Source organism: Pleurodeles waltl, chromosome 4_2, assembly GCF_031143425.1.
Source record: "Pleurodeles waltl isolate 20211129_DDA chromosome 4_2, aPleWal1.hap1.20221129, whole genome shotgun sequence".
NCBI lineage: Eukaryota > Metazoa > Chordata > Amphibia > Caudata > Salamandridae > Pleurodeles > Pleurodeles waltl.
The window spans coordinates 348,232,190-348,255,674 of NC_090443.1; the positions used below are offsets into that span (position 1 = coordinate 348,232,190).

Sequence of the window (23,485 nt, forward strand, 5' to 3'; positions counted from 1 at the left end):
TCACTGTGCGCATCTTCTGTTGGGGGACTGGATAGTTGTGGCACCCGCTCTCTGCTGAGAGTGGCTGGTGCACCTGAGGGGATGTAAGTGACGTATTATGCTTCATGTTATGTTATGTTATGTTATGTTAAAATGTTTTATATAATGCCATACTACTCGGAGGCTTCGTAGCGCTAAGAAGGACCTGGCATTATAACAAGCTGGAGAAATAATGAAGCATCAAAAATAATAAATAAAAATAAATACTAAATTAGAATTAAAATAGCCATGTTTTAATGGCCTTCCGAAATTCCAACTCCTATTTGATCACACGGATATTGAGGGGAAGTGAATTCCACAGTTTGGCTCCCCGATATTTCAAAGATCTACCACCCCAACTTGCTTTTTTTACTTTGGGGAGCACGACTAAGGCTTTGGAAGAAGATCTTAAAGCTCTCGTAGGAGCATAAAATGAAACTAAGGTTTTCAGTTGATGTGGACCTCTATTATATAGAGCTCTATGAAAAATACGTAAAGACTTAAACTTGATTCTTTTCCCTACTGGAAGCCAGTGCAAAGTGGTCAAAGCTTGCTTAGCCGATGTAAATATGTGTGTGACATATTGTACATCCCTGGCTTCCCCTCTATCGTTGGTGTTGCCCTGCCACCTTTTGCTTGTGTATGGTGATGTATTGTGTGATTGTTAGTTTCCCTATGCTGTGCATGCTTTAATGATGGGTGTCCATGCAGGGCTGGGAGGGCTGTCCATGCATTGGTATAGCATGCAGGGCTTGGTATTGGGGTTAGTCATATGTGTAGGTGCAGTGTGTGGGATGGAGTGGAGTGATGGGAGTGAGGTTGAGGTGGTGTGTTGGCATGCAGGTATGGGGATGATAAGTAGGAAATATTGACTTACCAGTGTCCAATCCCCCGGTTACTCCAGCGAATCCCTCAGGATGCAGTTCTGCCAAGACATGCTCCTCCCATGCTGTGAGCTGTGGGGGAGGAGGTGGGGGTCCACCACCAGTCCTTTGTATGGCGAGCTAGTTCCTTGCTGCTATGGAAGGTACCGTAGGCCATTCCACCTCTTCCTGATGTTGTTCCTTGTTCTTGGGTGCTGTCTCAAGGCGTTCACCCTGTCCACGATTCTCCGCCATAGCTCCATCTTCCTGGCAATGGATATCTGCTGTACCTGTGCTCCAAACAGCTGTGGGTCTACCCTGACAATTTCCTCCACAATCACCCTTAACTCCTCATCAGTGAAACGGGTGTGCCTTTGTGGGGACATGGGTGTTGTGTGTGTTGGTGAGAGTGTGTTTAAGTAATGTGGTGGTCTGTGTGATGTGGGGTGCGTGAAGGATGTATGGGTGTATGTGGTGTGTGGGTCTAGTTGCCTCTGTGCTGTTCGTGTCAATCTCCTGGCAGTAATTGTTGTTTGTAAAGGACTGTGGGTAATGTATGTGTGTGTGTTTTATAGTGCTGTGGGTGTGTGGGTGTGGTGTGTGTATGAGTGTCAGGTGTGTATTTTTAGTATTGGCTAATGTAGTATTGTTTTGTATGTGGGTGTCCATTCTGAGTGTGGCGGTATGTACCGCCAATTGTTTACTGCTGTTGAAGGTCCGCCGTGGTGATTCGTGGGTCATAATGTGATGGCCATTGTTTTGTTGGCGTAACAGTATGGGTGAAGGGTCTGCCACTTTTCCACTGACCTTTGGGCTGGTGGATTTGTGTCTGTGGCTGTATTCTGTCGGATTGGTGTGTGTGTTTCTTAATATGGCGAACGGGTATTCGCCACTGCGGGGGTATGTTGGCGGCTGTCACCGTAGGGGTAGGCGGGATTTACCGTTAATGTCATAACGAGGGCCCTAGTCTTCTCATGGGAACGAAGTCTGAAACAAAGGTACACATTCACTGAATGAATAACATTTGCTGTGCAGTCACAAAATTCAGACCTATTAGATCTCAAATAGGCTAATGCAAGTCAATTAGTACAGCACATTAATACGTCAAATAAAACACATTTTAATATGCAAACTGTGAACTCTGCATTAATATTTCTTCATTAGCATTCATGTTATAGTAACTTTTAAACCAAATAACTCCATCAATACATTGCCGTCAGTATAACATGGAACTCCATTTCTCTATTTTTGCACATGTATTTAAATCATTAATCATTAGAAAATAAGTATTGTTTCAATACATTCCATTAGTTTAGAGTCTAAATTATAACATAATATCCGTTTAATCCTTTAAACATTTAGTTTAGTCTTGATACCACCAGGGTTTCTAACATTAGTCTAAACGAATACACATTTAAAATGACCTCTCAGTGCATCACTTTACAAGCAAACTATTAGTGCTTCGGTTAACACAAAGCGTATAGGTGATCATTGTGACATGAGGGACAGTTCTAAAATTTCAGCTACATCATATTATTTTGAGCTTTCTCTACATAGGCTCTGCCTCCAGGAAGCTCATGGTGTTGTCACCGGCTACGCAGTGCAAAAGAAAGAGGAAGAAAGAACCTCTCTCCTGCCCACCATTTTTTTATTAACATAGTAGCAGCACAGGGTCAATAACAGGAATGTAAACAGAGATTATTTTAAATTTAAGAGAGGCTTTGTCAAAATTATACGATTTCTAGAAAGGTCCTAATTTTGTGATTTTTTTGCAAATTGCATTATTTTGGAGGATCTGCTCAGGAGTCATGATATATGTGGGTATTTTAGAGAGTGCAAATATAAACCAGGTGTTCAGCTCTGCACTGAAACAGAGCAGCTGTTCCTGACACAGCCATGGTTATGTTATGTGTGTTTGTAGAGTATGCTATTACCTAGCAGGTATCCTAGCGCTGATGCAGTAGCATCTGGGCCCAAGGGCTGGCCTGAAGTGCCATATCTTAAGCTTCTTGCAGACTTTAATAATTGATGAGTCAACTTTGATGTGCAGGGCTAGGTCAACCCAAGCTTCACGGGTGATGTAGGAGAAGGTTCAGACACTAGGGGGGTTATTCTAACTTTGGAGGAGTGTTAATCCGTCCCAAAAGTGACGGTAAAGTGACGGATATACCACCAGCCGTATTACGAGTTCCATAGGATATAATGGACTCGTAAAACGGCTGGTGGTAAATCCGTCACTTTTCCGTCACTTTTGGGACGGATTAACACCTCCTCCAAAGTTAGAATAACCCCCTAGATCTGGTTCTCCGTATGTGTGAGGACATTTGTGTAGTAATGCAGCTGACTGAAGGTGCTTAGTGGCTTTATGGAATTTGATTTTATCATAGAGATATGCAGGGTTTGTGTTTTTTAGGACCTTGAATGTGTGTGTGAGGAGTCTGAACAATGCCTGTTTGTTGATGGGAATCCAGTCCTTAGATGCTGGGTGATGGGTGCATGACATGATAGGTTAAGTGTGAGCTCGTCTTTTGCATTCTGTATGGTTTGGTGTCTGGTCTGTTGTGTGTTGATTCCAGCATAGAGGGTGTTCTCGTAGTCCTGTCTGCTGGTGATGAGTGCTTGGGTGACAGGTCTGTGTGTGCAGGTGGTGAGCCACTTGAAGACCTTCCTCAACATCCTCTTGATATGGAAGCAGGAGGCAGATACTGCTTTTACTTGAGTGGTCATGGAATGTTGATTGTTGATGATTATCCTGATATTCATGTCATGGGTGATGGGAGTGGGTGTGGGTCCTAGTTCCTCGGGCCACCACGTACCGTCATATGGTGAAGATTGTCTGCTGAATAACACAACTTCTGTCTTGTCAATGTTCAGTTTGAGGCAGTTGGTTTTCACCCACTAAGCGATTTCGGTCATGCAGGCAGAGAATGGTCTGAGTGTTAAGTGTTTTGTTGGAGAGGGAGAGCATCAGGTGTGTATTGTTGCCATAAGATAAGACATTCATTCCGTGGGCGCAAATGATGATGTTGAGTGGAATCATGTAAGTGTTGAAGGGGGCTTGGCTGAGTAATGAATCTTGAGGTACTCCGCAGATGAGACTGACTATCTAGGTTTGGCCTGTCAGGAAGTAATATGTAAAGCGGAGGGTTGGTCCTTCGACGCCTGCTTCGTGCAGTCGCTGGGTGAGAATGAGGTGGGAGACTGTGTTGAAAGCTGAAGAGAGGCCAAGGAGAACAAGGACTGCATTGTTTCCTCTGGTCATGATCATACAGATGTCGGCAATTGCTATGATGATGGGTGTTTCTTTACCGTGGTTCAGCTTGAATCCACATTGAATTGCATTAAAGAGTTGGTTTTCGGTGAGGTGGGTGGTGAGGAGCTTGTTGATTAGTTTCTCCAGGACTTTGGCCAAGCAGGGTAGTAGTGATATTTGGTTCATTAGTTGGTTAGGTTCATCAGGTCCTCTGAAGGCCACTTGAGGGGAGGACTGTGGCATACTTTCAGGCATTCTGGTGAGTGTCAGTGGTGATGGAGGCATTCAGGTTCAGCATAAGCGCTGGGTGCTGAGCTGATGGCATCCAGTCCTTTGATGAAGACATTTTAGGGGCACAGGTCAGAGGCAGCTCTGGAATGGATGGATTGCCTGGTGGTTTTGGCTTCTTTCATAGTAACGGCTGGTTAGGCAGTCAGTGTGGTTCTTTGGGTGTTGATCAAGAACGGTAGGAGAGCTGCAAGGGCAGAATGGTTGGTTTGGGGATCTAATTTGTCACAGATGATGGTTATCTTGGTCCAATTGTTTGCCATGTTGCTTGATTATCCTGAGTTCAGCCATGTACTGCTGCCTTGCAGTCTAAAATTTATGGTTTTGTTGGTTTGAGGGGTGCCTTGGTATTGATGGAGGCACTAATTCAGTTGTTGAAGATGGAGATGTGTCCGGAACACTATTGTTGTGTGGAGGTCGATATTCGATAAGTTCAGATGCCCTGGATGCTTCTGAGACCTTGTTCCAAACTTGAAATTCATATCTAGCAGTGGTGGTTCTCTGGTGGTGAGAAATGGGAATGCTAAAATTCATGATGACATGTTTGGACGAGGTGATCGGGGTGGGCCTGTTTACTGTGATGCTGCTGGAGATAGAGAATTATGGGTCCGGTAGGTGTCTGGTAGCATGTGTGGGCAGTTCTAACTGCTGGGTCTAACCACATTTGGCCAGGTCCTCGAGCAAAGAGACTGTATTTGAATCAGTGTGATCTTCCAGATGGAAATTTAGGTCTGTGAGAAGAATGAAGGTACTTGTTGAGGATAAAGGTGCAGTGGAATATGTGAAGTTGCTGATGAAGCTGGGGTGTGGTCCCTCCCTGTGAGCAGTAAATGAGAGTGGCAGTCAGGGTGCAGTTGGCAGTGAAGTAGAACTTAAAGATCAAGTGTTCCACGTTGCTAGGGGTCATCTTCAAGGTAGTGGTGCAGCAGATGGATTCCATGGAGATTTTACCTTTGGGGTTATGCAACCTGTCCTGACTGTTGCTCTTATAGCCAGTGAGGGGAAGGAAAGCAATGCAGGGTAAAGGTAGGAAGAGGTAAGGAGCACAGGGAGGCAAAAAGTGAAACTAAGCTAAACGGCAAGAAAAACAAAGTGCAAAAAGATCTTAAAGACCAAGAGAAAAAGAGATCAAAAAGAGTGAAATGAGCGAAGACAAGGAGTGCAAAGAAGCTGAGAGAGGTAGGAGAAAAATATAAAAACAAGCAAAATGGGTGCTGCAAAAGAGTTGTAAGAGTATAATAGAGTTAGCACACATACAGGATGGAAAGAGAGCAAGAAAAGCAACAGAGAGAGCCGGGAAAAAACAACGCTATAGGCACAAGAGAGACAGAGGGATGACAGCGAGGTCAGCATGAGTCACATTTAAAGAAAGGCAAAAACAGTGCAACAGAAGCAGAAAAAAGGTAAATGAAATGGGAAAAATAGGCAAAAAAAGGCAAAAGAAGCAAACACAGGCAAGCAGAAGTGTGTGTGTGAGAGAGAGAGCAGAGCAGGAGTGAGAGGGGTGAGAGAGAGCGACAGTAGAGAGAAGCAACAGGAGAGGAGGCAGGGAGCCTCACATGCAATGGAGTGGGGTCCACAAGGGTATTGCCTTGTCGGAGGATCAGGTGCAGGTATGTCCTAGGTAGGGGCCAGGAAACTCCTACTTCATGGCTGGTCGGCACTGCAGCCACCGTTAGGTAGGTCTGGGAGAAGGGGAGGGTTGGGGATCAGGGTCAGCATGGGAGGTGGACAGCAGGAGAGCAGGACAGCAAAAGATGTCAGTAAGGAAAAGGCAGATGCTCTATAAGCACCCTGGGTTAAGCAGCATCCGGGATACGAAAGCTCAGAAGTGCTTTCCCCACAAAATGAAGGCCCAGATTTACAAGGATTTAATGCCGCCGGTCCGCCTAATTTTTTTGGCACAATGGCAGTGAAAAATCAGCACCATATTTACAAAGTGGTGCTAGACCTGTGTAGCACCACTTAATAGAAGTTTGCTCCATTTTTTAGTAGCGCCACCTAACAGTGCGCCACTTAACAAAAATGACATGTAGGGTAGGTGTTACCTACTAAAGAATGACGCTAGGTGGCTATCACCATATTTACAAGTTTGCCAAAAAATTGTGTGCGCTTTGGAAAAATGGCCCTAATACCTAGTAGCGTCAAAATGTTAATGCCTGGGCACACAAGACGTTAAAATTGAGCACAGGGGCAGGTATTTAAGGAAAACATACATTAAGCACTGTGGCAATCACCAGGGCAACATGGACCTGTTACTGCTCCAGCTAAGCACATGGAGAAGAAGACTGCAACATCGCCAAGCACTGCCAGCATCACTGCAGCACCCTCCATCACCACCACACCAACTACAAAGGCAGCGCAGGAGGAATAAACACATATATAGACTATGCACATCAATACTTGGCCAAAGAGAGGAGACCATCATAAGGTACTACAGCTGAAGACAGAGTCCACTGTGCAGCTGCTCCACCACATAGCACCAGCAATTGCACTCAGGATGCATAGATCAATCAACATACCACCCATGGCCAAACTCCTGGCTGCACTGCACATGCTGGCCTCTGGCTCAGTCCAGTCAACTGTGGCAGAAATGGGAGGATTTTCCCAATCCTCCCTCTCAGCCTTACAGCCAAGTGTGTTGGATGCCATAATTTGCCTCACTCCTTGCCACATCATCTTCCCCAGCACACAGTCAAATGCAGCGGGAGACCAAACAGGCATTTTATTCAGTTGCTGGATTCCCACATGTGCTGGGTGCCATAAACTTCACGCAGGTGCTACTTGCCCCTCCTGCTGAAATAGAACATCTATATCGCAACCGGAAGCACACACAATAAATCAATGTGCAGGCCATTGTGGACCATCGCAGACTATGCAACAATGTGCTGGCTAAGTATCCTATAAGTGTGCATGATGCCTACATCTTCCAGCATTCCACCATCAACCAACGCTTCCAGGATGGGTAATATGGCAATGGCCTACTCGTAGGTAAGCTTACAGCGATTATGTAACACATACAACACACAAGACACCTGGTGCAAACAATATACACACAACACTCCCCACTTAGAGACACTTAGAGAAACAATGAGCAACACATATGCAACATGCATCAATGCAAACATCAAATCCACATCTCCAACACACAGGGACCACTGCATAAGCCCCTAGTGCCAATGGAGGTCATGTTTAATGATGCTCCCGTATAGAAGTGCCTGCTCTGCATTCACAAGGTGGTGTTCAGCAACTCTATTGGGTCTCAGTGCAGTTTTGTCGATGCTGCCAATTCACATGCATCACTGAGTGTGGAAGGGCTATACATTGGGTCATGATGTGGGTGTGCCACCACATAACACATTGCATGTTGGCATTGGCTCACATATACGGCTATATGTACACCAGAGACAGAACCAAAAATTAAGAACACCATAGAGGTGCAATACCTATTGTGCAAAAATGAGTAATACTCAACATATTACTTGTTTATGGTCTCCCAGTGTGTACAGCAGTCTACAGCACACATAGATATAGCAAATAGCTAACACTGACATGTCATGTGCAGAAAAGGATACTTTTATGCACATAAGCAATCACCCCTGCAATGTAGGCATTATAGTACCAAGGTGCTAGGGTGGCTATGTTGCAATTTGGCAGCTGAGTCCGTCTCTGTGCAGTGGGTGAGGACAGGAATGCACCATACCTAGTAGTCATGGCACACTACTGGTATGTCCCAGTGGCTCAGGGTGGTGCAGCAAAATACTTCCTGCACCATCCTGTGCCACAGGGGCAGCCATAATATCCACATACACACCAATACATCCCAAGCTACAATACCACACTTTGCATGATGCCCACACACAAACACACACACACATGCATGTGAGTCAGTAAATATGGAAATTGGCATTTGTGCAAGGGAGGAGTACTATGTCCAAGGTGGGGGGCTTACAGGCTACACACAGGGCACAACAACTGTCTCATGGCATAATAAACACACAAAAGGATCAAAATCATGCAACATGGCTCTTTGGCAGGTCAGATAGTTCAAGAAATTAGTACCACATTCATCAACATCACACACATCCTGCATGCATGAACTGGCATGCCATTTAAATCACACAATCACCATGCACCTGAGGCTGTACACTTGATTGGAAGGTGTTCCACAACACACCTATGTAATCATGTATGCAAACAGGAACTCACATAGCGCAAGATGAAAGTCTAATTCCCTAATTCATACACCATTAGCATGCCAGTCCAGTGAAAAGGATACACAAGAGCAAGTCTAACACTGTCTCCCCTGTTCAATTGCAGCGGACCAAGGATCTGGTATCCAGCCGTGGGTGGTGACCCCAATTGGCAACCCACAAACTGACCCAGAGAAGGCATACAATGAGGCACACAAAAAGACCCAGTATGTGGTGAAGAGGACATTTGGTATTCTCAAGGCCCCCTTCAGAAGCCTTGATATATCTGGTGGCAAACTGTTGTATTTACCACCACTTATATGCAAAATAATACTTGGCTGTGACATATTTCACAACATGTGTGTGAGGACCAATGTCCCCTTGGAGGAAGAGGTGGAGGACCTTAGGGAGGAAGATGAGGACAATGAAGTCCCACTACACAAGAGAGGACTGTTTAATACTGCTGCTTGGGCCCGCAGCAGGGCAAATATAGTTCAATTTTATTTTCATGTACATTGCAAGCAATTAACCACTGTTCACCATTATTGTAAATAAATCACTTATCCACACAACGGTCTTGGAGTATTTTTGACATTGGGATGCAACAACAAATAACCCACAACTCTAAAACCAAGACTAGCCCACAACAGTTGGTAAACAAGGATTTGCATACTCTAAAAATACCAACAAACACACACAATGCACTGATGAAGGAATGTGCTACTGAAATGTATGCATTGCCCATTGCACATCCATATCACATAGCTACACTCATATCACACAAGTCTGTCTGATTGAAATATAACAGCAGGACAAATTAATATCAAATTGATGAAACCCATCCATATGTTAGGCAAAGGTAGGACAGCAATAGACAGCGCCAGCATCAGTGGGTCACTGTGAGCTATGTGACAAAGGAACGGGTGAATACTACCAACACACCACTCAGTGGCACTCATATGTATGACAAATAGTGACTGGAATACAGAGGACTCAACACCTTCCTGCCTAGCCCTTTCACACTCAAATCAGTTGTCATCTTGCATGTATGTCACTCAATGACATAGAATGTCAAAAAATCTAGGAAATATGCATGTGGCATTGAGGACACAGACATATTACCACAGGCATGTTGTACACATAACTGTCTGAACAAATCATACGAGCAACACACACTTATTGTGCATCTGACAAAGGATGTTGGCTGCAGCTGTGTGGGAGAACTCATGTGAGACACACACATTTTGAAGGACAACTGAAAACTCCTGTACTCAACTGGCCCAGCCACCTTGTGGAGGTCACTCACAGACTGTACAAGTGTTGTGGCAGAAGTCTGTAAATGTGTGGGAGTTAGTCACTAATCCTGCACATAATGGAAATGCTACAGCAAATAGGTGAAGTCCTGGAGATGAATCAAAGTGGATGAGCAAGCATTGTTTGGACCTAATACTGTAATGTGCTTGAAGGGCTGGACAATGACGATGAGGAGAAAATAGAATATCTGCAAGCAGTGGCAGCCAAGTGACAACTGAAGCCTACAGTACACAAAAGATCTGCAAAGTGTGGAAATCATTACGAAATCTCCAAAATCGGGGCACAACTCAACACTGTATCTATGAAACCCCACACACAAGTGTACACATTGTGTAGGACATTTTTCATCACACTCACACTGTCTGCAAGTCCCCTTGTGTGCTACCCCAGCATGAACAAGTATGAGTGAGGCATGTTGGAACTGTCGCTCTTTGTACCCCAGGTTTGCTAAGATGTCCCTGTTCCAATATTGACAAATTAAGCATTAAAGCACTGAAGGAATATATGAAAATCAATTATAACAGTGTTAGTTAAGGCCCTAGTAGATAATAGGGCAAGGCTGACACCAATTGAGCTGTAAGTCCCTTGTAGATGATAGGGCGAGGTTAACACCAATTGACCTGTAAATCCCTAGTAGATAATAGGGCAGGAGAGTATAGCAAACATTAGTGTTAATTCACCTTTGTCTGCACTGATGTGTAGTCTTACATCCTTGCCTGACAACACCCCTGCCATGCAGAGTGTGTGCAAAAAGTAAGTCTGTGGCATAAAACATGGAGAGGACGTCCACAGTCTAAATGTATGTGTAAGGAAAATTTTCACAAGTTACTACCTCATTGTACCCCCTAGCTGCCCCCTGCATTGCGATGAACTTGGGCAAATGCAAAGATGCATCATAGGACTTGGTGTATGTGGAAGCCTCTTATTCACACTTAGGTACAGGAGAGATGTTTAAACAAATATGAGCTAAATAGTCCTTCGAATGACTGCATTGACCCATCAATGAGTACAAGGATTGTAGAAGTGACATCCCACAACACACCTCTTTAGCTGGCAGAAGATAAAAGTGCATGAATGACATATACAACCCACATAAATATCAGGATAATAATACATACACCCTTACAAATGTCTGTCTCCCACATCCCAAAACATGTCACCAGCACAAAATGACCCATCCCCAACCTTGCATGACAGCCTGCTCTCTGCACTTTGGGATGTTGCACACCTTCTAAGACGTGTGCAATTCTACAGGTAGACATGCAGACCACATTCCATGTCAAGTCTATGGCATCCCTTGGGGTGATATGGTCATTGGAATGAGCTGACAACAGAAAGTTTGCACCTGAAGCAAATTTCTGTAGTTTACATGTATATGAATACAAGTAAATGTTGCCTTAGCATTTCATGATCCCTGTGAGGCATGTACCATCACCGTCTGTCAACTGATGACGCATACATTAGACACATGTGTAGCGCGCAGTAGTGACATACAAAACTTCATAGGCAGAACAACAATCCAAATGCCTTGGAAAATGTTTACATGTGTACAACAAGACACCATGTATGTCCAAACACACATTACACACATTTCTACCCAAAAAACGACGCATAGTTCAAACCCATTGCGCCTGAAAAATGTGATGCATACCATGCGTCACATGTGAAGGGCCCCATGTTTCAAAGTCCGTGCGGCATGGAAAAACAACTCATTTGAGCGTAGTGTGAAAATAAACTATGCATTGCAGAAAACATGCATAGGAAGTGAGTTAATGGATATGCCATGCTGCAAATCAGGATTTGCAAACTTAATTTCACTTTTCTTTTCAACTCACAGTCTTTTTGTCTGTCTTGGGAAGTTGTGTTGTTTGGAGCAGAGATTTGGAGTTGGGTGTTGTGCTGTGTGGTGTCCCTGTACTGTTCATTGTGTCTATTTGGTGTTTAATATTTGTTTTTTTGTATTGTTTGGTCATTGTATTGTGGGGTGTTTGTCATTGCGGTAGTTATGCAGTTGGGCCAGTTGGGGTAAGTTCAGGCTTTGTTTTTCTTTTGGGGAGTTTACAGTGCTGTGGGAGAGTAAGGTATTGGGGGAGGTGAAGGCCATCACTTTAGTGCTGAGGAGGTGGGGGGATCATTTGGTTGGTCATGCACTACCTCTCACACTGGTGGCCCAGGGCGGCAGGGTCAAACAAGGCTACAGGATCGAAGCCAGAAAGTTGCGTTCGCACAAGGTCCTGTCCTATATGAACAGAATTTTCAGGGTGGAGAGGACTGTCCCACAACTAAAACATCAGTGGGGAGACCTAATTTCACAGAAGAGTGACCTGCTGGACTTCGTTGGCATTGAGGTCGGCGGAACTGTTGGTGAGTACATACAAATTCCAAAAATTCTGGTTGACTCCTGTTGTGCAAATGACAGTTCATGTCTATATGACATAGACCAACATTTACAGAATGAAGTACGAGGGCAGGCTAGTGGGTATTATTGAATTGGAAAATTATGCATCCATGAAGATGTCAGTGAAACACCATATTACAGTTAAACTGTACATCCCTAACCTATTCCCCATTATGTTATGCATGTTTTTGTGGCACAAGTATGATGTGCAGCAATGTTGGCACAATTGTGTCATGGTTGTATTGAAAAATGTTCACATGAAGATATGTCCTTGTCCACTAAGGAAATGATAGATGTCGTATGTTGCATAGACATGTACATGTGATGATAGAAGTGATGCAGGAGTAAAGAAAATCATGTCTGAGTGTGTACTTTGAGTCACTTATGTGCAGAGCAACATGACGATTGTCTATGATCTAAAAATGATACACTGATGAGTCATTTTCAACATGTGGACAATGTGGCTCAGACAAGGATGCATTGTCCCTGCACATATGTTGACATGCAAAGCTGGACTACCAATGTATGTCACAAATAAATCTCAATTGGCCTTTTTGAGTAATCACCAAACAAAGTCCGCTATGAACGTTAGGGAATCTATGTGATGTGCAATATGTGTCCATGCTATTCATTGGTCAACATTCACAATGCAATGTCACATTTTCACTCTTGCAGGTGGTCCACATCCTCATACCATCAGAGAGGTCTGCACCTTTACCGACGCCGAATCTGCCAGTAGGTGTTAATATGCACATATTTTGTATGGTGGAAGTATGGTGTGAGATGCGCTCTGGTGATCTGTGATGCCAATAAACAACTGCATGTATGCCATTACAGTCCTCAAATGCAATACATGGATGTGGACTGATTTTTTGCGCATATGTTTAAGAAGTGAATACCAAGTAAAACATGCACTAGTGTCAACATGTACAGAAAGGGGCTTGAAAATATATGTCATAGTATTTGAGTTCAAATAACAGTGTTGACTGTTGTGAAATGTGCTTGAAGTTGAGGGTCAGACATGTGTATGGACTTTGTGACTCTGTTGTTTGCTAAACATGTGACTGCACTGTGTGCCCCACATAGCACACGTCAATTCAGTTCACGGTGAGATATTTCACCATGTGATTACTTCCCTCATTATGCTGTATAGTGGGCAACGTACAACAATTCTGAAATGCCCATGTCTCAACCACCTGGAGGTGTCATACCCCATACTCAATGTCGTGAGTCACTACATTGCCAATACGTGATCCTCAGAGGTCTTGACCTGTGTGTGTGTGGGCTGAAGGATGTCCATGAAACATTGTCAAACCACATGCCATCATATAAAACATTCTCTGATAGTGTTGGTCCTTAAAGTGGCCATGATGTGATGCTAATAGCTTCACACCATGTACAGCATTAGTCAGTGCGGTACCAAATTCCCAGGGCATAATAGGGCTTTGACGTGTGCTTCCACATATGAGATGGTGACGCTGAGGGCTATAGTGCCATATGCAATGCATATGTCCGTCACTTGTATACAAAGTATGTTCAACATGGTGCTACACATAAAGGTACTCTTGGACTCTTCCTTCAGTGGCCCAATTAACCTGGTACACAGCTGTGTGTATATTAGAATTGTGTCACCCTCCAATGTGTGACATTGGTGACTGCTGTTCCCATCAATCTTCTACTTCATACATGTCACATACATTTTTCATGTACCAATGTTGTCAGACAGTATCCTTGCCACAGCAGGCACAAACTGTTGTGGGCCTACCTTTCAGTAGCGCCCCATGCTCAGATGGGTTTTGTACCTGCAATCAGAGAAGGGGTCTATGGTGCATGAATGAGGAATAGAGATGACCAATCCAACATGATGAGAATGACATACCATGGCCACTTGGAGGATGTGTATGACAATAGTAGTCAGTGGTGTCATGGTCCTTAGAAGACATTCAAGGATGTTGATTTGGTATTGTACTACAGTGGATAGCTGTGACATCTTGCAGAAGTCTCATTTTTGGGAAGCTTGAAGATGGGCCAATTTGTATATACCTTGCCCATAAGGGCAACATTATCGAATGTGTATGTCAATGTCAGAGCTTAGCAGTTGGTGTTTTCAATGCATGCCTATTGGTCATTTGCCTAACAGACAGTTGCCTGACATGTCCTATTTATCATGCAGCTGCCATTATGACCCCTGCTGAAAAAAGAAATTTTACCCAAAGTGCAGAACTCTATTGCCACATCAAGCTGGTCCGCAAGGGGTACAGGTACATGGAGGCTCTCTATGGCAGGGAAAAGGCTCCAGGGACCTGGAAGGCATTCCCTCATCAGTGACCTTCAAGAGAAGATGCTGCTTCTGCCACCCACCCTGCAGGCAGGTCAGCTAGAGCAGATGTGCTGGACCTTCAGGAGGAGAACCATCATCTGGACCTATGCCACCTTCACTTCAGCCAGCACCTGCTAGATCCGAGCCAAGCCAGCACTATGTGAAGCCACCCTATGTACAGGAACTGGGAAGGGAACTGCTGATAAAAAATATAGAATTGCTCAGGTGGCGCATAGACTCGATCAGATATTAACTATTGTGAGGGAAATCCAGGCCAACCAAAGAAAACAGTGAGGTGGACATTTTACTCCTTGGACAATTCTTACCTTCGCCTTGTTCAGACTTTATTTTTCGTAGGTGGGGTTATTAGATAGGTTAGGATAGTATAGTTAGCATAGTGTAGTTAGTGTTAGGACATAGTGGTATTATAGTAGGGGGATGGGTTTGATGGTGATAAGTGTTATAGTTTGGGGGTGATGTTTTAGGTCCATGTTATATGTAATGAAAAAAAAATTAAAAACCTTTCAAAAAATACAAAAAATATATCTTTGTGTAGCCTATATGTGTAGTTAGTCAATGCTTAGCTGTAGTCACTGTTGTCTTTGTTAATGGATGCACTTCCAGGGGTGAGGGGTTGGTGTTTAAGTGTGGCGTCTGATATTTAGGATAGGTTAAGATTAGCTAAGGTAGTTGTAGTAATAAGGCAGGATAAGTTAGTGTAGGATAGCATAGTTTAGTTAGGTCATTTAGTTCTTGTTTATTTAGAAGTGAGCATATAATTAAATACATCCTGTTGAACCATACAGCTTGCTCTCCATCATGTCTATTTTGTAGGTGATAGTATATCTCTACAAGTCATGTAAGACACATGCCAGTGACTTCAACAGTAGTACTTTGTGACATATGTGACTATGTGAATCTCCTATGCTGAAGTTCCTGTCAGGTTGTCAATGGTGTAACATCAGCTAATCAAGAAACATTTCTGCAAGGTTGTGGATGGATACACATCCTGACACAAGTAATCGCAATGCATATTACTGGGTCATGCAGTTATGTGACTTGTACTGTCAAAACCAAATTTAACAATGCACTCCCCTAAATCTAGGCTTTGGTACAGAGTCACTCATTCCAGCCCCTCACATTCTCACATATGCATCATGTCTTTGTTGTATTGATGTTGTAATGTTGCAACAAGACTTGCTTGGCCCAGACCCATGTGTTGTACTTGGTATCAGGTATCACAATTCATGCATGCTACATGACACATGCCATGCTTGGAAGCCTCAGGTATTATTTGGGTCTCATCTTGGTTCTCAGTCACCCTAATCATGTTGCAGTCAGTATATGTGGCATTGTGCCAGACACAAAGACACCCATATCCCTTAGGAAGGCACTGAGTGGCATATGTACAATGCACAAATGCAACCATGCCGTCATTGTTTGTGACAATACAGTGCTAATGGTTTCTTCCACCAACGTATGAATAGTCACTGTGGCACATTGGGTGACTCTATGCCAAATTAGAGTTTTGGCTCCCCTGCAGCATGGTAATACGGCAGAGGGGCATTCAATAGGTGTTGCTGTGGCCATATCCATGCAAAACCTATTGCATTTGACACTGCATCACATATCCAAAGACATGTGTACCTGCGGCAATGTGAAATTAACTGTCACCTGCCCAGGGATGGGCTTTGCATGGCACATTTAGGTTTTTTACAATTCTTGCTTCACAGATTAGCTTTTGCTATTTGTGCACAATTTTACAACACAAAAAAGGGCAAGTATACATTGGTGACTGTCAAAAATCTAGAAGGGACACCTTCCTGCAGCTATAACAACCTTTACCTGCAACACTGCCCCACATTGCAGTGTGGTGCTAGGATGCCTGCATTGGGACTGGGCTGTGGATATTACACTTGCGCTACTGTGTTCATGCACTTTGACATTGCTCTTTTCCATACATCCCTACCCTTCACTTTGGGAATGACATACCTCATTGTAGTAACTTCACTTATGGAAACGAACAGCACCATTTCTTTATAAATTGTCCCCTCAATGTATTAGCTTCACCACATACATTCAGTGCAATTTGTTACAACTACAACCTGAGACACAGATGTGATACAGATCATGTGTACAGTGCATGCATTTACAAGTGCCTTTGTGAAATGGGGAGTCACGTCATTGCACATGAGTTAGACCCCAGTAGAGATCCGAATCCATCAGGTGCCAAAAATATTCCTGGGTACGGGGAACATGTTGTATGGTGTGGGAGAGGAGTGCTTCAGTCAAGAGATGATCACCTGGCCGTTATGTAGGATGGGCACATTGACAGTCGATAGGTCTCACTGGTCAACAGTGGGAGGGAGAAGTGCGGACACAGATAGTATTTGCAACACTGGTGCAATGTGAAACACATAGCCAAAGAGTAACTGTCCATTTCCCACAGACTGTAGCTACAGGGCTGTTCTATGAATGGGAGATGTTTCTTCCACATCTTCATGTGGGCGATGCATCCTGTGCCAGGGATTGTGCTGGTGTTGAAGTTGAAGGAGGCACACACACATCAGGGCCAGAAGAAGTGGAATTGTATGCCCCAGTAGTTGCCATCTGTGGGAAGATGTGAAGCATCACAGCAGCAAAGAGGAACTGCTGGCTTCTCAACACAGCAGCAACATCATGGTGGTAGGCAGCCAAGTACTCCATGATGGATACCAACTCCTGCTGCATAGACTGCATGACAGTGCACATTTACCCCAGTTCCCTTTTGGCAACATCACTGGCACCACTTTGGTATGGCACTTGTTTGTGCCTCTGCATCATGATACCATTGATGTCAGCCAGGGACTGCTTCAGTCCACGCAGCAGGGTGTGGGGGCCTGCCAGAAGAGTTTTCCGTATTGGGCCTGAGGCACCACTGTACCTCAGCTAGGCTGCCTGCCATGGTCTCCATCCCAACCCGCACATGTTGTGCCAGCTCCCGATGGACTCCTACCACTTGACTTTGGAAAATTATGTGTGGGTCCTGAGAGTCCAGGGCTTTGGGTGAGTTGGCAGGTGATGTGTGTGCTATGTTGGGTGGGTCATCTGGAGACACCCCAATGCTGTGTGTCCTCCCTGTAACAGGAGATGGTGTCCTGATGGAACCCAGGATCTACTGGAGAGTGTCTGGATTGATGGTTGGAAACTAAGGGCCATATTTATACTTTTTGACGCAAAACTGCGCTAACGCAGTTTTGCGTAAAAAAAATTAGCGCCGGCTAACGCCATTCTGAAGCGCCTTGCGGGCGCGTATTTAATCAATGACGTTAGCCGGCGTTAGCCGCCGGCGCTGCCTGGTGTGCGTGGAAAAAAACGACGTACACCAGGCAGCGCCGGCGTAGGGGGATATGGAGCTTGGGCGCCAAAAAATGGGGCAAGTCAGGCTGAGGCAAATTTTTCGCCTCAACCCGATTTGCGCCATTTTGTTCGACTCCCAACCCCCATAGAAATGACTCCTGTCTTAGCAAAGACAGGAGTCATGCCCCCTTGCCCAATGGCCATGCCCAGGGGACTTCTGTCCCCTGGGCATGGTCATTGGGCATAGTGGCATGTAGGGGGGCACAAATCAGGCCCCCCTATGCCACAAAAAAAAAAAAAAAATACTTACCGGAACTTACCTTAATGTCCCTGGGATGGGTCCCTCCAGCCTTGGGTGTCCTCCTGGGGTGGGCAAGGGTGACAGGGGGTGTCCCTGGGGGCATGGGAGGGCACCTCTGGGCTCCTTCCGAGCCCACAGGTCCCTTAACGCCTGCCTTGTCCAGGCTCTAAAAAACGGCGCAAAAGCGGCCGTACGTCATTTTTTTTGACCCGCCCACTCCCGGGCTTGAATTTTGCCCGGGAGTGTAAATTCGGCGCACATGCCTCGGAGTCAATTTTTTAGACGGGAACGCCTACTTTGCATATCATTAACGCAAAGTAGGTGTCCACGCTAAAAAATGATGCAAACTCCATGGACTTTGGCGCTAGACGCGTCTAACGCCAAAGTATAAATATGGAGTTAGTTTTGCGTCGGAATTGCGTAAAAAAAAACTACGCAATTCTGGCGCAAACAGAGTATAAATATGCCCCTAAGCATCTAAGGGGGTCATTTCGACCTCAGCGGTCTTTTGACAAGACCGCCGAGGGACCGCCGTGCTGAAGACCTCCAGTGGTGGCGGTTTTCCGCTCTGCGTATTATGACTGCTGGCAGCATCCATACTGGCGGGCAGTGGGGAAGTGGAGGTTGCTCCACCTCCACCGCCACGTCAACAGAACACCGCCCACCGAATCATGTTCTGTGATTCGGCATGGCGGTGTTCTGTTTACTTTGTGGTTCCAGCCGAGCAGTCCTCATGGATCCCGTCCCCTTCTGGAGGATCAACGGACCAGGTAAGTTGATCGTCCGTTAGGGGAGGGGGTGGGGGGTGTTGTGTGTTGTGTGCGTGCATGGGGGTGTGCGTGTGTGTATGTAGAGGGAGTGTGTGAGTGCGTGTATGCATGCAGGGGTGTTGTGTGTATGGAAATGAGTGCGCGTCTTTTCTGTATGTATGTCTGTATGGATGTATGTGTGTATGTCTGAATGTGGGTGTGTGCATATGTCTGTGTGTGTGGCTGTTGGCATGTATGTTGGTGTGTGTGCGGATATGTGTGTTGGTGGTGCCTGCGTGCGTGTCGGGTGTGAATGTGTAATGTAATGTTGGGGGTAGGGGTGGGGAGGGGGGTCCTGCCACCTTTGGGGGTGGCAGGGGTGGTGGGGGGGTGTAGGGGAAGGACTCGGGTGGGGGTGGGGGGTGGGGGAGACCCCTATCAGTGCCACGGAAGGAATTCCCTGGCACTGATAGTGCTCACCGCCATGGATTTCATGGCGGTTCCAAACCCCATGAAATCCATGGCGGTCAGCCGGGTCATGATACCGCTGGCGGTATTGTGACGACTGCCGGGCTGGAGACCCAGGTCTCCAGCCCAGCGGTCGTCTCCGCCCTGGTGGTCGGATCGGAGAAGTGGCGGATGACCATGGCGGTAACCGCCATGGTCATAATTCCAAAAATGTTACCGCCAACCTATTGGCGGTAAGACCGCCGCTTCTCCGCCAACCGCCAGGGTTGTAATGAGGGCCGAAGTTGTCTTGGAAATCCAAGACAGGCAGCTGGGCAGGAGGTATGTCTGCAGTCACTGCAATGAGATATAGATAGGTCACTGTTGACCCGTACTAGCTAATCTGATTAGTCATTTGTTTGTCAGTCATTTTTGCCTAATTTTCATGGCACTGAGCCACACATCTAGTGCATCATTCACGGGCCCCTCGCAGCACACAGCGCCACCAGGGCACGTATTTTGATAACCCTCTGTTAACACATTGTGCAAGTCCACATGTGCAAATCACTTCTCATCTCACTTACACAGCTTTTCATTGGCATCTGCATATGACCCATGTCTTGCAGTACATTGCATGGCCATTGCATGCCATGGGTGTTGTTGGTGGTGTTCCCATACAACACCCATGGAAGCATGCTGTTTCTGTTGCATTGCCAGGTCTGATTATTAGGGACTGTTGCAGGTCCCCATTCCACCCCACATGTGTTGTAAGAGTAATGCAAGGGAGGTAACTATCAATGTGCATCCTCCAGGTCACCTCTTGTTTTGTGTGCTTTTCCCTGCACCATCCCCATAGTAAGATGCATCCACCTTGTGTGTATGTGTCCATACAACACTTAACCCAACAATGCAGGCACCCTTGCACCTATGCTGCATTGCTGAATGCATTGTTGGGATGTCTGCTGTTGTGCATGAAGGGACACCTCCTTCTTTGACACATACACACAAGGTTGGTGTATCTTAGTATGGATGGTGCAGGATAATGCACACAAAACAAGAGGTAACATGGAGGATGCACATTGACAGTTGCCCCCTTGCATTACTCTTACAACACATGTGGGGTAGCTTAGGGACCTGACACATTTCCAAACTTGATGATGTGTCAATGTATCAGGTAGCTAGTCTGCCCCAGGGGTGCCATTGCAGTGGTGCTACACCTGACTGACTGGTCCTATAATCCGCAACTTCCAATGGAACTTCCAATATGTGTTACAATCTGCAACAGACATTGGAGGTTTGAAGAATGCATTTCTGATTGTTGATGTTGCAGGCTATATTGGTATTGGACTGTGGTTTGTGGCCCATCACCAAATGTACTACAAGGAAGCAATGTATGTTTGTGAGAACTAGACATGCCTGCACTTTCCAAATGATGCAACACAGCGCACCAAGCTGAGTTGCTGCACTGCACTGTATCATTTCAACACATATGGTCCACATGAGGCCAAATGTCCCAGACACTGATAGCACACTGCCCCACCAGAGCATAATGTTTACATGACACTCCAGTGGTGCAGTGTGCCACCTCGTATTTACCAGGCCAAAGTTGGTGCCTTGCATGCCTTTTCATGACCTGGTACTTTTGTGTACCTTTGACACTTGACACTGCATGTGGGTGGCATTTCATGTGTTTTCATAGGAGCTTTTCATGTAAACACAGACAAAGCCAAGCATGATACTGATGCCTTCACACATGTGGATGACAGGGATTGCTGCATGTATAGCTTCCACCCCAGAGATGGCGTGTATGTGACAGGGGAGCCTTTGACATTATTGTTGGGTCTAGTGTTTTTCCATTTCCATGTGTGTTGCTACGTGCATGACGCATGGTGGAATAAATACAGCACTTGTACCTGCTGTTATGCAGGAAGGTGTCCCTTCATACACAACAGCAATCATTCTCTCAACAGAGGCTCCCTTGCAGTATGATGCAGATGTGGCTGTGTAGGTACGTGGCAGCAAAATGTGCAGCAGCACAAATGGTGTTGACAGTTAAGCACCATTTATTGTGTGTACATTGCATTGCTGCCCATACCCAGTGGTACAGGCAGGCCTTTCCCAGCCCTTGGTGCTCACCATGTGCAACATGCCTGGTACATGCTGCCCAGTGTGAGTTAGACATGGCTAGATGGTACGGTTGACACAGTGAAGGTAGTGGTGTGAAGGTAGTGAAGTGGTCTGTGCATATGGGGGGGTGGTCAGTGGACATTACTTGCGTTTGGTGTTTAGTCATTAGTGTGCCCCCATGCAACTCTTTGGCATGCATCCAGTGCCTCCAATGTGCCTCCCCATTATGGCATTTGTGAGTTACTCCTGTACCGCTGCACTGTCCTGTCCCTGGACTCCTTCCACCAGTTCACCCGGGATGACTGCTGCCACCATCTCCTCAAGCTCACCCAGTTGCTTCTGGGGTGTGGGGCTTCCACCTCTGGTCTGCAGTGCTGGCTTTCGGTTGCTGGCCAGTTTCTCTTTAGTTTTGTGCTTGAAATTGTGCTAGCGATTCTTACGGTACACCACTGTTCTTCTGACCTCTGCCACACTGTTGACTTTATCTACTATGGACTGCCAAAAGGCCTCCTTCCTACCTAAAGGTAATTTGGAGGTGACAAATTGCTAGTGTTGGTGCTCTGTCACCTCTGTGATCAAGATGTTATTTTCCTCCTGACGAAAGCAACACTTCCACTTCCTTTTCCCCTTCTCCTGGGACTCTGCATGGGCTTTCTGACTGGTACCTGGCTCACTGTGGTCTCTCTGGGGTCTCTTCTGTCCAGAGTTTTCAATTTTTTTCAACTTGCAGGCTTCTGTTTGGCGTTTTAGAGGGCTTTTCCCAGACACTTTTTGCCAAAAAGTGATGCTATTACACTTAGCGTCACAAAATGTCCCACAAATCATGTTAGCGCCACTTTTTCGGTAATAGCGCAAAGATTAGCACTATTTTTTGTGGCACTCAGCTTTCCTTACTGCCATGTTGCAGCACATTGTAAATATGTAAATATGGCGCTAAGAAATGTCTTTGTGCGGCGTTACATTTTTTTTGTCGCAAAACTGCTCTAGCACAGTTTTTTGCTATTTCTTGCAAATCTGGGCCGAAGTGTTTCTTTCTCTGACAAAAATTTGTTTTATTTCAAATTATTTAATTATTCTGCTCTGTTGAAGAGGGAACACAAACTGAAGGTGATGGAGCACTTTGTTGATATCAATGCATCAGAATTGTGTAATTTGAAATATATTAATTTTAAATTAATAATTGGAAACATTTTTTGATATAAAAAAATTACAGATTGTATTTGTAAATAACAGAATAGGTAGATGATAGGGAGGGGTGGAGGTAGCAGATGGTCTGGTAGGCATTAGTGAGTAGGGTACAGGGATGTCACCTATTTATCCATACAATCCGTTGCTTTAGGTGACCTTAATTGGTGTGCAGGAGTGTACTTCTTTAAGCTGAACATTCAGTATTTCAGCCTGTTGTGTGAATGATTTTGTGCTTAAAGGTCATTTGAACTATAACCAAGGGTTCAATGACTGTTAGTGGAGGTGTTTGATAGTTTGGGATGTGTGTCTCAGGTTTGTCTGGCCAGAGGTTTTTGCAGAATTTCTACCTCCTCATCATAGAGCTTTACAGATATCACATTTTGTCTAATGACATTCTTTCTGTGTTTTTCTTGTTCTAGGTGTGGTTTAATAACAAGGGCTGGCATGCACTGCCCATTTTTATTAATGTTGCCAGCAATGCCATTCTGAGAGTAAACCTCAGAGATGGGCAGCCCTCAGAAGAATTTGGGATCACGACCATGAATCATCCACTCAACCTCACCAAAGACCAGCTTTCAGAAGTCACAGTGTACGTTTGGAACATATATCCATAGTGAATGATGAGTACTCCATCTGCTTGAGATAGGGCTCCCAATAGGCTGAGCATGATTATTATAATAGGGATAT

General features: G+C 45.2%; 1 protein-coding gene across 3 annotated transcripts in view; it reads left to right on the forward strand.

Moving 5' to 3' along the window:
• The window catches only part of ABCA4 (ATP binding cassette subfamily A member 4), a 1,046,570-nt gene that overhangs the window by 910,452 nt on the left and 112,633 nt on the right, over positions 1-23,485 (forward strand). For all 3 annotated transcript variants that reach the window (XM_069231419.1, XM_069231421.1, XM_069231420.1), the window contains one exon: positions 23,218-23,387. In XM_069231419.1, coding sequence (XP_069087520.1) covers positions 23,218-23,387 — 170 coding nt within the window. The remainder of the gene's footprint in view (positions 1-23,217; positions 23,388-23,485) is intronic.